This window comes from Pipistrellus hanaki, assembly GCF_964339955.1.
Source record: "Pipistrellus hanaki genome assembly, chromosome: 9".
Lineage (NCBI taxonomy): Eukaryota > Metazoa > Chordata > Mammalia > Chiroptera > Vespertilionidae > Pipistrellus > Pipistrellus hanaki.
Genome location: NC_140511.1, coordinates 42,431,511 through 42,446,245, shown reverse-complemented (window position 1 = coordinate 42,446,245; position 14,735 = coordinate 42,431,511). Strand labels below are relative to the sequence as shown.

At 39.0% G+C, this 14,735-nt stretch overlaps 1 protein-coding gene across 1 annotated transcript in view; it reads right to left on the bottom strand.

Moving 5' to 3' along the window:
• The window catches only part of C2CD3 (C2 domain containing 3 centriole elongation regulator), a 109,254-nt gene that overhangs the window by 31,026 nt on the left and 63,493 nt on the right, over positions 1-14,735 (bottom strand). Inside the window, exons 24-28 of the mRNA XM_084893363.1 lie at positions 13,079-13,417; positions 9,908-10,046; positions 7,719-7,783; positions 5,203-5,408; positions 3,919-4,052 (exon numbers count right to left, since the gene is read on the bottom strand). Coding sequence (XP_084749489.1) covers positions 3,919-4,052; positions 5,203-5,408; positions 7,719-7,783; positions 9,908-10,046; positions 13,079-13,417 — 883 coding nt within the window. The remainder of the gene's footprint in view (positions 1-3,918; positions 4,053-5,202; positions 5,409-7,718; positions 7,784-9,907; positions 10,047-13,078; positions 13,418-14,735) is intronic.

The window sequence follows — 14,735 nt, the reverse complement described above, 5'->3', positions numbered from 1 at the left end:
ACAATATTAACTGTTGAATATAATAGAATCAGAGGTATGGAAGGGGAGTGAACTGACGATTCTTGGGGAAAAGGGGAGAGGGGGGCGTGGGAAGAGACTGAACATAAACTGTGCACCTATGGATGAGGACAATGGGGAGAGGGGAAAGGGCAGAGGGTGGGGTGGGAACCTGGTGGAGGAGAGCAATGGTGGGGGGGGGGGGGAAGGAACATTTGTAATAATATGAAAAATAAAAACTTATTTAAAAAAAAAAAAAAAAAAAAAAAAAAAAAAAAACAAACAAAAAAAAAAAAAAAAAAAAAAAAAAAATAAAAAAAAAAAATAAAAATTCTTTATATATAGAGTTGGGCAAAAGTAGGGTTACAATTATTTGTATGAAAAAGGACATGCAGGTTATAATTATTACAATAGCTTTATTAACTATTTTTTGTGTACTCACAATTATAAACCTACTACTATTGCCCACCCTAATATTCTGGATATAAGTCCATTATCAGATATACAATTTTAAGTATTCCATTCTGTAGGCTGGGCTGTCTTCTCAATTTTTTTTTTTTAAATATATATTTTATTGATTTTGTACAGAGAGGAAGTGAGAGAGATAGAGAGTTAGAAACATCGATGAGAGAGAGTCATCGATCAGCTGCCTCTTGCACATCCCCCACTGGGGATATGCCCGCAACCAAGGTACATGCCCTTGACCGGAATCGAACCCGGGTCCCTTCAGTCCCCAAGCCGACGCTCTATCCATTGAGCCAAACCGGTCTCGGCTGTCTTCTCAATTTCTTGATGGTATCATTTATATCACTAAATTTAAAAATTTTGATGAATTAATTTTTTCCTTTGTTGTTTCCGCTTCTGGTGTCATATCTAAGGAATCGTTGCCTAATCCAAGGTCATAAAGATTTACTCCAATGTTTTTTCTAAGAGTTTTAGTTTTATCAATAGTTGTTTTTTTTTAATAATATATTTTTATTGATTTTTTACAGAGAGGAAGGGAGAAAGATAGAGAGCTAGAAACATCGATGAGAGAGAAACATCGACCAGCTGCCTCTTGCACACCCCCTACTGGGGATGTGCCCGCAACCAATGTACATGCCCTTGACCGGAATCGAACCCAGGACCTTTCAGTCCGCAGACCGACGATCTACCACTGAGCCAAACCGGTTTCGGCGAGAGTTTTAGTTTTTATAATTAGAAATGTGACCCATTTGGAGTTAATTTTTGTATATGATGTGAGGAAGGAGTCCAACTTCAATTTTTTTGCATATGGATATTCAGTTGCTCAACACCATTTGTCGAAAAGAATATTTTTTCCTTAATTAAACCACCCTGGAATCTTTGACATCTTGTCATTCTTGGGTTTATTTCTGAATTGCTAATTTTATTCCATTGGCCTTTATTTCTATCCTTATGCCAGTAACCTCGCTGTGTTGTTTACTGTAGCTTTGTAGTAAGTTCTGAAATCAGGAACTTTTTTTTTTTCAAGACTGTTTTGTTTATTGTGTTTCTTGAATTTCCATGTGAATTTTAGTATTAGCTTGCCCATTTCCATACGGAATCCAGCAGGAATTGTGACAATGTGTATTGAATTTGTAGGTCAGTTTGGGCAGTATAGCCATCTTTATGATATTAGTCTTCCAATCATGAACATGGGATGTTTTTTCATTTATTAAACCTTTAATTTCTTTATTGATTAAGGTGTTACTTCTTTTAACAATGTTTTGTAGTTTTCAGAGAATAATTTTTATAATCTTTTGGTTAAATTTATGAGGTATTTTATCTTCTTTGATGCTATTGTAAATGAATTTGTTTTTTTCAATTTCATTTTGGATTACTCATTGCTGATATATAGATACAATTGATTTTGCATTTTATATTTTAAAATGTCCTCAGTTTAAATTTCTAGTATGGTAAAAAATAGATATAACATATAAACAAACTGCTTTGAGGTCATCAATAATTATAAAGGTGTTCTGAAGTGGAAATATTTGAGAATCACTGCTTTACTAAGGTATAGCCAGTATATAATAAACCACATAATTAAAATATAGAATATAATGAGTTTTGAGATACATGTATATTTAAGGAATTTATTACCAGAGCAAGGTAATAAATATATCCATTAACTAGAAGTTTCCTTCTATGCTTAGTAAATCCTCCTTTCTTTCAGCTCCATTCATACTACCTTGTCTTTAGGCAATCAGTGATTTGCTTTCTGTCTCTATAGACTAGAATGTATTTTCTAGAATTTTATATAAATGAATTCATTTTGTTGTAAACCAACATTGCCTTTTTTTTTCTTTTTAAGAATTAATTCATTGTATGAATATACCACAATGTGGATGGCTAGCTAGAATTTGTCTTTTTGATATAGCCCTCTGAAGTGAGAACATTTTTGTTTGGACAAAAAACAAAACACTAAACTTGTAGCTTTTACAACTACTAAACAGTGGCCTCATCACTGACCTATATTTCTGTTCTTGTATAGTACCCTTATCCTACCCATATGTCTCATGGATGGCTATGATCAAAATAACACCTATAAAATAATAAGAGAAGACTTGATTTGGGTTGGTGAGTGTACAATATACAGATGGTGTATTATAGATACTAGTATATCTAAAACCTACATAATTTTATTAACCAATGTTACTCCAATAAATTCAATAAAGAAAAAAAAACAAACCAAACCAGAAATGATGTAAACCTGGGATTTGACAGATACATGGGTTCCCTTTACGCAGAGCACAGAGGCGCTCCTCATGTAGTGAGCAGGCAGAAAGCTACATAGCATTGTAGTGGGCCTTTAAGTGGTGTACTGAAGTAAGCATTTTTCTTGGAATAAAAGGTCTACTCAGTAACTGCTGCTGTTGGAGTGGTTGCTGTAGGGGAAGATCCCCTGCCTTCTCTCTGAGGTAGAGAGATAGACATGGGAAAGACTGGCAGAGGCAGAAGGATACCAAAGACACCAGGGTCTGGAAGAGAATGGGGGGTGGGGAGAAGCAATCTTATTCTTAGACCCTGCCCTTTGACAGGATGGAATATGATCTAGCCTGATATCCACATGCATAGCCATGGCTGGCTTGCGTGAAAAGGATGAGCCAAGTGCATTTTACAAAATAACCTGGCAAATTGGTTTGGAAGGAGAAAGATCATGATATCTTTCTCACACAGCTGATAACTAATTTTATAGACGAAGGTCAAAGGCCTCTGAAGAGTAGAAAAACATATCTCTTGCCTGAAGCTATCCTTTTATTTTTTTTTTTAAATATTTTTATTGATTTCAGAGAGGAAGGAAAAGGGAGAGATAAAAACATCAATGATGAGAATCACTGATGAATTGTCTCCTGCATGCCCCCTACTGGGAACCAAGCCTGCAACCTGGGCTTGTGCCCTGATCGTGAATTGAACCGTGACCCCCTGGCTCATAGGTCAACACTCAACCACTGAGCCATACCAGCTGGGCTGCAGCTATCCTTTTTTTTTTTTTTTTAAAAATGTATTTTATTGATTTTTTACAGAGAGGAAGGGAGAGATATAGAGAGCTAGAAACGTCGATGAGAGAGAAACATCGACCAGCTGCCTCTTGCACATCCTACTAAGGATGTGCCCGCAACCCAGGTACATGCCCTTGACCGGAATCGAACCTGGGACCTTTCAGTCCTCAGACCGACGTTCTACCACTGAGCCAAACTGAAGCTATCCTTTTGACAGCAGTAAAAATTCTAGTTCTAATATTATAAAAATGTTGTTTTCATAGGATCTTGAGGTTCCCAGATATTGTAACGGAAGGTCAACAAAGCTCTTTCCCTGTCTTTAGTTTCTTCCTTTAATAAAGGAAAGAGAAATGACAAGCCAGCTCCAACACTACTACACTTTGACTTCATTTCGTCCCATCATCAAGAAATCACTCACCTCCCAGGGGAGGAGAAACCAAGCTCTTTGGAAGAGGTGTGAACAAGTTGTTCTGGCGTCTGTCTAGCAATGCAGCCGGGGAACGCAGCATACACATCAGAGACAGGGAAGGAAAAGGGATGGTATAACGGAATCTGTAGAAGTAATGAAAATAATGGTATACTTGTCATCACAAATCCTTTTGGGACAAAGTAATATAAGCAAATTTGTAAAATATAATATATACTTATAAATATAATTTACTTAGTATTTTCTATGTGTTGAGCACTATACTAAGCAATTTACATGCATTTTCTCATTTAAACTTCACAATACTCTTATGAGGTAGATACTATTATGCCAATTTTACAGATTAGTAGATTGCCTTTTAGTTGCTTTATCTATACATATTTATGATTTTGTTCCTCCAGCTAGTCTGTGAACTCCAGGCTAGACATCGTTTTACATTTACATGTGAGGATAATGTGGCTATATTTCTTATCTGAAAACTACCAGGGTTGATGTGAAGAAAAGTCCTTATTATATAGAGACTGTTTAACTCATCATTTTCTCATGCATTCATTCATTCATTCATTCATTATTTGATGATGCCCACTCTGTCAGATCCTGGACCACGCACTCATGATAGAGAGATGAATATGCTACAACCTTTGTGTTGATAGAGCTCCCATATCTGGGACAGTTTGGAAAATTCTAATTTTCTTTATAGTTAAACTCTATAGTTGTCTATACTATTATCAATTCCCTTCTTCCCAGTTTCTCCTTTTGAACTTTTTAAAAAGGTAGACCAATGATTAAAAAAAATATATTTTTATTGATTTCAGAGAGAAAGGGAGAGAGAGAGAGACATAGAGACATCAATGATGGCAGAGAATCATTGACTGGCTGCCTCCTGCATGCCCCACATTGGGGATAGAACTCCCAACCCAGGCATGTGCTCTGACTGGGAATCAAACTGTGATCTCTTGGTTCATAGGTTGATGCTCAGCCACTGAGCCATGCCAGCCGGGCAATAGACCAATGATTTTAATGTAAGAGTTTAAAAAAAGTTCAACCAATATCACTTTAGATTCCACACTGCAATTAATCTTATTTTATTTAAAAACTGAGATATATAGTTCCAGAACATTTTTATCACCTCTAAAAGGTCATGAGGTTATTACAAAACACAAATATAGAGTGTGTTCTATAAGCTGGAAAGTACTAAATACATCTAAAAAATTTTCTTGTAGGTTTTACCCAGCAGAACTCTTTCTGGTTAAGGATGTGAAGTAGGATACATACCAGTGATCCTGGGGTCTCCACCCCACGTCTTGCTTGCCTTTCTTCTTTGAAGTGCATCAAACTCTCCAAAGGGGAGACAGCAACTTTTAGCTGCCCCTGGCACTCTCCACTGAAGTCTGTGATGTTGTACCAGCCACAGACAAACTGGAAGCCAGAGAGAAGTGGGGAGAGGTCCACCGAAGCAAAGCCGATCACCCTCTCCTCATCTATGAGAGAAAGAGAAGAGCTGGGCAGCGTGGCTAGGCATGTCTTGCCGCTGAGATTAGAGGCTGCACACGGAGAAACTGATTTAGGGGACAGGGAGGTTTAGTGGTTCCAAAATCAACAGAAAAGACAGATAATGAGGATGAGACAGACAACCACAGCCTGCTTTCACTATTATGGATTAACTAGAGGCCCAGTGCATTTTGTGCACCTGTGGGGTCCCTTGGCCTGGCCTGCACCCTCTTGCAATCTGTGATCCCTTGGGGGATGTTGGAGAGCCAGTTTTGGCCCATCCTGAGAGGCCAGGTCAAGGGACCCCACTAGTGCAAGAATCTGTGCACCAGGCCTCTAGTATCCATATAAGATCTTTGGTTAATCTCTTCCTGCCCTCTCCTCCCCCACTTCCCTCTGAGATTCAGCAGATTGTTCCATGTTTTCATGCCTGTGCCTTGAGCATCTGCTTCCTGGTGATTAGAGTATCATAGCTACTTAGCACATTAGGCTTTTAAACATATAGACTAGAGGATTCATGCAAAAGTAGGCCTTCCTTCCCCGGCTGCCAGTACCAGCTTCCCTAGGGACCCGGGCTTCTCTGTGGCTGCTGGTGGGCACCTGGGACCCAGGCTTCCCTCGCAGACCTGCCTTCATCCGGAAGAACAGAAGGACGCCTGGAAGGATGCCCAATCTAATTAGCATATTATACTTTTATTATTATTACAGATTCCCTTTTTGTATGGCAGGGAAAAACTGGCAGGGTTGAAATGTGTCCTCTTGATACAGACAACTGGAGAGCACTCTTAAATATAAGAAACTTGTTCTTGTCCCTAGGTTATTGTGTCTTAGTGAGTTTCTTCAAGGTACTGGGTCTTGAAAGAAAGCGTTTGGAAGACCATAACCCCTGGAATTTTGAGGAATTTATTTGCATTTTCCCACTTATACTTATCTGTATTTTAAAAAATTTTGATAACATATTTAATTAAAAAATCACAAAGGAAAGACAAATAATCCCCTAGAAAACCAGCACAGGGCCCAAATGAGCTTAGGCCTGTCTCCTAAGGGGCTGCCCTTAATGACTGAAAAGACCCCTTTCTTGGCCACACAGTCTGTAAACAGAAGAGCCAAGATTTGAATCCAGGTCTGTATAAGACCAAAGGTTTATTCTTTTTTTCCTGGTAAGTAAGTATTGAATTAATAAGGTGAACATTGGTCTGCTTTACATTCTCTGGAATACGTCAGAGAGAGAATAGAATGCAAGACAGGAGTGTGGAACCTAACTAAATGAAACAGGAATTCCTAGTGTTAATTCAGAGAAAACGTATTTATGATCAGCTCCTGCTGCACTTATGAGGGCAGGGGTGGGGACATAAGTGAATCCAAGGAAGCAGCATGGGAGGAACCTTTTAGACCAGACACACAGCATCACTTCCAAACAGGAGCACAGGAGACAGGAGTTTATTAGGCTCTGGGATTAGCTCTAAAAACTTACCACTAGCAAACAAAAACTGTGATGTTGGGGGTGACTTAAATCAACCAAAAGTTTGAAACCAGACCCTAGGAGAAATCTTACAGCAACTAGATTTACAGGAGGGATTTAGTGAGACAAAATTTTCTAAATATAGGAATTGTGAGGTCGTTGGATGTCCTCACCACCGCATTTTTGAGTCATCCAATCTTATTAGCGTGGTGAAATACAAATGGTGAAGGATACATAGCTAGTCAAAATTGGGTTCAAATCCTGGCTCCATCAAATTAATAGGTATATAACCTTATATAAACCATTAAACTTCTTCCTTGGGCTTTCACATTTATAAAACTGAACTAATTATATTTTTACCTTGCAGGATCACAAATATTTATCAAGTTCTTAGCACATTGCTATTCACTAATAAAAACTGAGATAGTATTTATTAAGTAAAAGGCATTCATTTAATTCTCCCACAAACCTATGAGGTAGGTACTATTATCATCTTTATTTTAGGAAACTGAAGCATAGAGAAGTTCAAGTCATTCACCCAAGGTCATACTACTTTGTAAGCGCAGAACTGGTATTTAAATTTAAAGAGTGTGGCTTCAGAGTCTGTGCTCTTAACTCTGTTGTATTATGCCTCACTAAGCATGTGGACAAACAACATTATCTGTTTGTAAGGATTTAAATTACATGGTATTCTGTGGGATTTACTTCAACACATTTGTGGGTACTCAGCACCACCAGTTCTACTGTTTTATTTGGCTAAAAAAAGAAAAGGACTAGCGAACTGTCAATTGTGTGTGAGCTCATTTCATAACCAGAGTTTACAGAATAGAGTTCATACCTCCTTTATGCCAAACTTTGAAGACCAGAGTTTGTTGTGGGTCCAAAAGAAGCTCTTTTGATAGCCTATTAAGGAAAACAACCACAATAAATGAACTGTGTAGGATGCTTCTGCAGTATAAAGCATAGGTTTGAAGAATATCTTGTAGTTTGCAATGCACTTTCATTTGATCTTCAATGTCATTTTTTAGGAAATATTTTTATTTTCACAGTTAAAAGGAGATGGAAAGTCAGAGAAAAGAAGTAACTTGCCAAGACTTGAAAACAGGCTCCCCTGATACAGCGGCTTCCCCCTCACACTCAAACTCTGTTTTTCAAGACAAGGGAGGGAGTGTGGAAAGGGAGCCCCTTAACATGCTATGAACAGTTTTGTTGCAGCAGGTAAGAATATTTCTTATGCCATGAGAGTGGGGAAATGGTGAGAAGGAAAAAAGGGGAGGGGGGGGGGGAAAGAACATTTATTGAATGCCCTTTTTGGGCCAGGCATAGCATCAAGTGTTTTATATACATGTAATCTGCACAAAAACCTATGACATGGGCATTATTATCCCTATTTTATAGGTGATGAAGCTGGGCTCAGAGAGGTGAGTGATTTGCTCAAGGTGACTTAAAAGACAGCAAATGACAGAGCTTGGATTTGAACCCTAGTCTGCCAGACTCCAAAGCCACTCTGTGCAGAGGTTAGACACCAAAATAGGAAGGTGCCCAACTTTCATACCAGGTAAAGAAGCTTATGTGGAATTCTTTAATATGTTTTATATGACATAAATTACACAGTATTAAATTACAAAGATTTGAAAGTTCTAAACCAGGTATCACTGCTTCAGGTGAGCAAGATGGAAGAACCAAGGCAAATCAGGAGTTTTAATTTTCTTACCCAGAGACCACTAGGGAATTGAATGAGAGGCACTGTGCTAAAGGGAAACAAATATTGTGTCAGGGTTTTGAATTCTAGCTCAAAGTAAAAATTCTAACCTTTGAATTCCAGTTCTACTACTGTCACCTGAGTGACCCTGAGTCTGATTTACTTTGGGATAATAAATCAATTAAATGGTATAATAATATCTACCTACAAGTTGCTAGGAGGATCAAATGAAACAATTTTGTGATAAATAAAAAAAATACCATTATTCATTTTTTTCCTAATCTTGCCTACGGATTATGTAACCTCCCTGTGCCAGTCTGTACAACTGTAATATGATTGACACAACTCAGCCTCGGATTTTTTGAGCCCTCCACAAGAGATCTGTTGTGTACCTAATATGTACCATGAGGTAATTTTCCTAAATGTCATCTAATTTGGACCTCACAATAATCCTGTGATTTATCCCATTTGACAGATGAGGAATCAAAGGTTCAGAGATGTTATACAAACTTGTTCACATAGTTAGTAAATGACAGAGATGGGGCTGGAGGCCACCTCTCCCCAGTTCCAAAGCCTAGCCTATTCCCACTGCACCCGAAATCTTTTCCAAGGATGTACAATCCTTAGTCTTTTCTGAGATTTGTTCTCTTGGCCTTCTTCATCTAGATAATATACATTCCTCCATACTTAGCTGAGATATCTTATTTAAGAACCTTCCCTGAACGTTTAGCTATCACCTTCTAAGAATATAGAGTTGAGAGCAGCATATGCCACTATGTGTAATTTTTAAATTTATCTTAATCATCTGAAACGCCCTGCTTTGTTCTAGACACTGCGAGTAAAAAACAATTACAATCCTCACTGAATAAAAAACACAAAAAGTTTTTAAACCACTGCTAGCTATGAATTTATTTTTCCCTATTTTTTCTTTTCTTTTTTAATTGTAGTTTACATTCAATATTATTTTGTATTCGTTTCAGGTACCCAGCATAGTGATTAGAAAATCATATACTTTACAAGGTGATTCCTTGATATTTCAAGTACTCACCTGATACCATACATAATTATTACAGTATTATTGACTATATTCCCTATGCTGTACTTTACACCCCATGACTACTTTATAACTACCAATTTGTACTTCTTAATCCCTTCCCTTTGTACTACCTGTGAATTTAAAAGCATTAGGATTAAATAATTGCTTGATAAGAAAAGCATTTCCCAGGTCTGCTAACTATTACTGTATTTGTTACATTCCTTGCTCTGAGTTTGTCTCCTAAACAAAACCAGATTCTAGAGGTTAAGGAACATTATAAAATACAAACCTTGATTGCTGTTGAAAATTCCAGATGGGGGAATCTGTGTTTTTAACCACTGGTGTGTAGACAGGAGATGATTCATCAGCTGTTGCAAAGGATACACAACAACTGGGTATTGATACCTTCCGCTCGGTCAAGGGGCTCCCTGAAATAGAAGAGAATGTAGTGACTGTACTTTAGGGTACCAGAAATAATTTGTTGGAAGCATCCCATTATACAGGTATAAGAGCACGACTATTCCAGCCATCTTATACCTTTGGGTCTTTGCTTGAGCTATTCCCTGTATCTGAAATGTTTTCAGTATCCTTTCTGCTACTAAAACTGTCCTATCAAGGTTTAGTTCATAAATATTCCCAGACAAAAAATGACTTCTCCCATCTCCTTGTACTTTATGGAATGACAGGAAATATGTGATTGAGAAGCAAAAGATAAAACTGCAAAAAGCCATAGACTTAAGAGTCAGGTTATCAATTATTAGCTTTGTCATATATATTCTGTGTGACCTTGAGCAAAGGCCTATCTAGGCCACAGCTTCTTCAGATAGGGCATGTGATACATCTAAGACATTAAAAATAAATAACAGTAGGTAACACTTATAGTATATCACTATGTGCCAGGTACAATTCTAATAATGTATATATATATTAATTCCTTTAATCTTTACAACAATCCTTTCAGATAGGTATTATTATTATTCCCATTAAACAGATGAAAAAATTGGGGTACAGGCCAAAACCGGTTTGGCTCTGTGGTAGAGCGTCGGTCTGCGGACTGAAAGGTCCCAGGTTCGATTCCGGTCAGGGGCATGTACATTGGTTGCGGGCACATCCCCGGTAGGGGGTGTGCAAGAGGCAGCTGGTTGATGTTTCTCTCTCATCGATGTTTCTAGCTATCTATCCCTCTCTCCTCCTCTCTGTAAAAAATCAATAAAATAATTAAAAAACAAAAACAAAAACAGACAAAACAAACAAACAAACAAACAAAAAACCACCACCAAAATTGGGGTACAGGAGATTAAACATTTATTAAATGGCCACACATTTACGTATTATACAGTAGAACTCAAGCATTCTGGCTCTAGAGTCGAAGCTCCCAGCCATCGACTATAATGATTCCACTACAGAGTTGACGAATATATAACACTAAATACTATGCTGGAAATTTTTAGGTTTCCAACATAAGAGACTCAGTCATTTGTTCTCTTTTAAAACAAATGCAAAATGAAGATGGCTAATGATACTATATAGTCTAACTGATCTGTTCAACTTTAAATCACACCCTCACAAAAATTAAATACGATTAAAAATTTAATTCCTGCCAAAACCAGTTTGGCTCAATGGATAGAGCGTTGGCTTGGGGATTCGATTCCGGTCAAGGGCATGTACCTTGGTTGCGGGCATATCCCCAGTAGGGGGTATGCAAGAGGCAGCTGATCGATGACTCTCTCTCATTGATGTTTCTAACTCTATCTCTCTCCCTTCCTCTCTGTACAAAATCAATAAAATATATTTAAAAAAAAAAATTTAATTCCTCAGTCGCACTAGCCATATTTAAAGTGCTCAGTAACCACATGTAGCTAGTGATTATCATACTGGACAGTAAAGATATAGAATACTTCAATTAAAGTACAAAGTTCTTTTTGACAGTGCTAAATAAGAGCGACTCTATGTAATGTAGACTCTATGTACTCCATAAGCTCCCTCTTAGCTCTAAAATGCTATGAATCTCAGGATTACAAATGTAGGGAAGAGAAGAGAAAAAGAATAAGAAAATAAGTATGTTTTAAACATTATTTATGTGATCTAGAGGTACAAATTCTGTATATGGATTCTAATCAATTTGTCTTCTGTCTAGCTCAAGGTTTTCCCCAAACGCATACTCTCACTTCACCTTGTAGGTGAAGTTAATCTTTGAGGCACCACCCCTACTCCTTCTCTATCTGGCTGCTTTTTTCAGTGACTGCTCTTCCAAAGACCCCAGGCTATCTGTGACAGAAAGCAATCTGATGAACAAGCCATGGGCAGGAACTGCTGATTGTACTCTCCTCCACCGGCAGTGTAACATTTAATAAGTAGCCATTAAAAGGGCTCAACCACCATCTACTCTCAGAAGCCTCTCAACTCTCTAGGCAGAATCACGGAACTTTATACCTCAGCTAGATTTCTCCAACTTCAGCTTTCTTTTAGGAAAAGAGAAGTACCTGCTACTTTGCTTTGATGTATTTTCCTCAATCAAAAGAGTTTCCTTTAGATTAGACCAATTCTTTTCAAACTTTTCCACCAAAGTAACAATAATCCAGAGAAAAGTAAATACTAAACTCCATAAAGTACAGGGGTTTCTCCTGCCTTTAAAGAGCAACAATAAGCATATCTATGAGGAGGTTTGTACTTAACCTAAAAACCCATGAGGCTTTTATGTTATCTTCCACAATATAGACCTACTCAAGGCCTGGTGCATGAGATTCATGCACTGATGGGTGGAGTCCCTCAGCCTGGCCTGTGCCCTTTCGCAGTCTGGGAGCCCTCAGGGGCAGGAGGTGATCTGGTGATCAGGGGAAGGCAATGCCCCATCACACCTCTGCTGCTGCCACTGCCGGCAGTGCAAACCTTGGCCAGCCCCAGTTACCTGAGCCTTGGGCAGCCGACATTTGAGGCTTGCCTGTGCCTCGGGCTGGCCCTGAGTGGCTGGGGGGCTGAGGGAATTGGGGGACTCAGAGGCAGGTGCGTAGAGCAGCTGGACCCACCTGGACATGCTGCATGACTGCTGCCCCAGCAGGGCTGAGCCGATTGGGCACCGCCATCTTTGAAGACGTGGCAGTCAATGAGCACATTCCCTCCTTATTGGCTGTAGGCACTGCCATCTCTGTGAGGGTGTGATGGTCAATTAGCATTTCCCCTCTTTACTAGATAGGATGGTAACTAAGAAAAAGTATTTAAGCTGATACTCAGTTTTCTGGACTGGGAAATTTATGATATGCAAAATTAGGATAACTGACAAGGTCCACTTATGTTTGGAAAGGCTTTCAGGATATTTAAGCTTTAGGCTTGAAAAATATAATTATTGATTAAGATGGTTAGCAGTTCTTGCAGATGCTGCCATGATTTGAAAGATCTGTGAAGATATGACCACAGCCTGAGGAGTAAGATACATGTTTCTGGATAAGTGAGTAGAGCGTACCTTTCAAGCTTAAGTGCATTGCTCTTTCTACCAGGATACTGACTGCAAAAGTTCCATCCAATTCAGCAGGACCCTCCTGGGGTGGGCACTCTTCAGCTGTGGTGCTGGTGCAGGGAACCTGGGTGCAGGTGGGAGGCTTCTGGTGGTCAGGTGGTACAGAGAGTTGGATCTCATCCTTCCTTCTGGGAAGTGGCTCAGACTCACTGTGGCTGCTGTAGTCCATGGAGTCCAGCTCATGAGTGGGCCCAGGGTGTGTGGAGAGAGGGGAAAGAACCACATGAACTCGCAAGGCAGCTCCTGAGAGATTGGAAGCATTTCGTCCAAATAGAGGATACACACCTGCAAGAGAATACAGGAGAATATGCCTAAGCAAGCAGGAATCAATAACTGTGAAAGAGATGCTCAGAGAGGGTGCTTGTGGTCCCTCTTTCCTTTTGGATACCTACAGGCCTCAACATAACAATTTGCAAAAACACCTGTGAAGTTAGTATACATTGTGAAAATTTTTAACTCCCACAACACTCCCCACACCCTTGTCACACACTATCTCCAATAATGGAAAGTAGTGAGAGCTTAGATTTGAAGCCAAAGCCAAATACTATAGGCAGAGCTGTTGAGGAAGGGATTCATGTGCTGAGGGGCAACCAGGCTTCGATGACTTCTGAAGCCACTTAAAGTCCAAGATTTTTATGAAATCAGGAGCGGCCTGTCTTCTTTTCCAGATGTCCCACTGACTCTTGTTCTTAGGGCTTCTCATCAGGAAGCTGTCCTGATACTCAGTTTAGCCTGTTCACTAACTAAATATGTTTTGGCAGTAGACCTGGAGACCATCTGGAAGGGAAGTAGGAGGTGGTGGCAGAGGAGGCAAGAAAGTAAAAAATTTGTTTGTGTTGACTGTTTTTTTGTGTGCCAGAATCTCAAAGGGGTTAAGTACCCTGTAAAGATGACTTTTTCAATAAGTGGCAGATTTAAATTCAGGGATATGAACTTTATTGGCTGTCTGGATATTCAATGAAATTTTATTTATAAAGCATAAGGCACTAATATTTCTTTCAGAAGCCCAAAGTTTGCTTTAGTAAACTCATATCAATTCAGGAAAATAGTTAACTGATTTTCAGATAGCATGAGATGCAATCTTTCCTGCCCTGACTGGTGTGGCTCAGTTGCCGGTTGATTCCTGGTCAGGGCACATGCCTGGCACTCTCACATCGAGGTTTCTCTCTCTCTCCTGCGGCGCACCCCTCCCCCGACTCCAAAAATCAATGAAACATCTTTAGGGGGGGGGGGGGAAGAATGCATCTTTCCTGTCTTTTTCTATTTTTAGGTAGGTAAATAACCTTACATATACATAAGATGGATTAATACTATGTTTGTAAAATATCTAGTCTGACCATCTCCATTCATTATGATCTATAGTTGCTAGACTTATTTTTTCTAGTATGCAGCTATGTCACTCTTCTATTCAGAACCCATTATACAATAGTTTTCCATAGCTCTCTAAACTCTTCAGTATTCTTGTCCACCTCTCTAGTTTCATCTCCTATCGTTTCCCAACCTATGTATCCTAATTCAGCAGCACCAAATTATTTATAGTGCCTAAAATGTATCAAACTGCTGCATGCTTCTGTGTCTCCACACACACCCTTTTAAAACACCC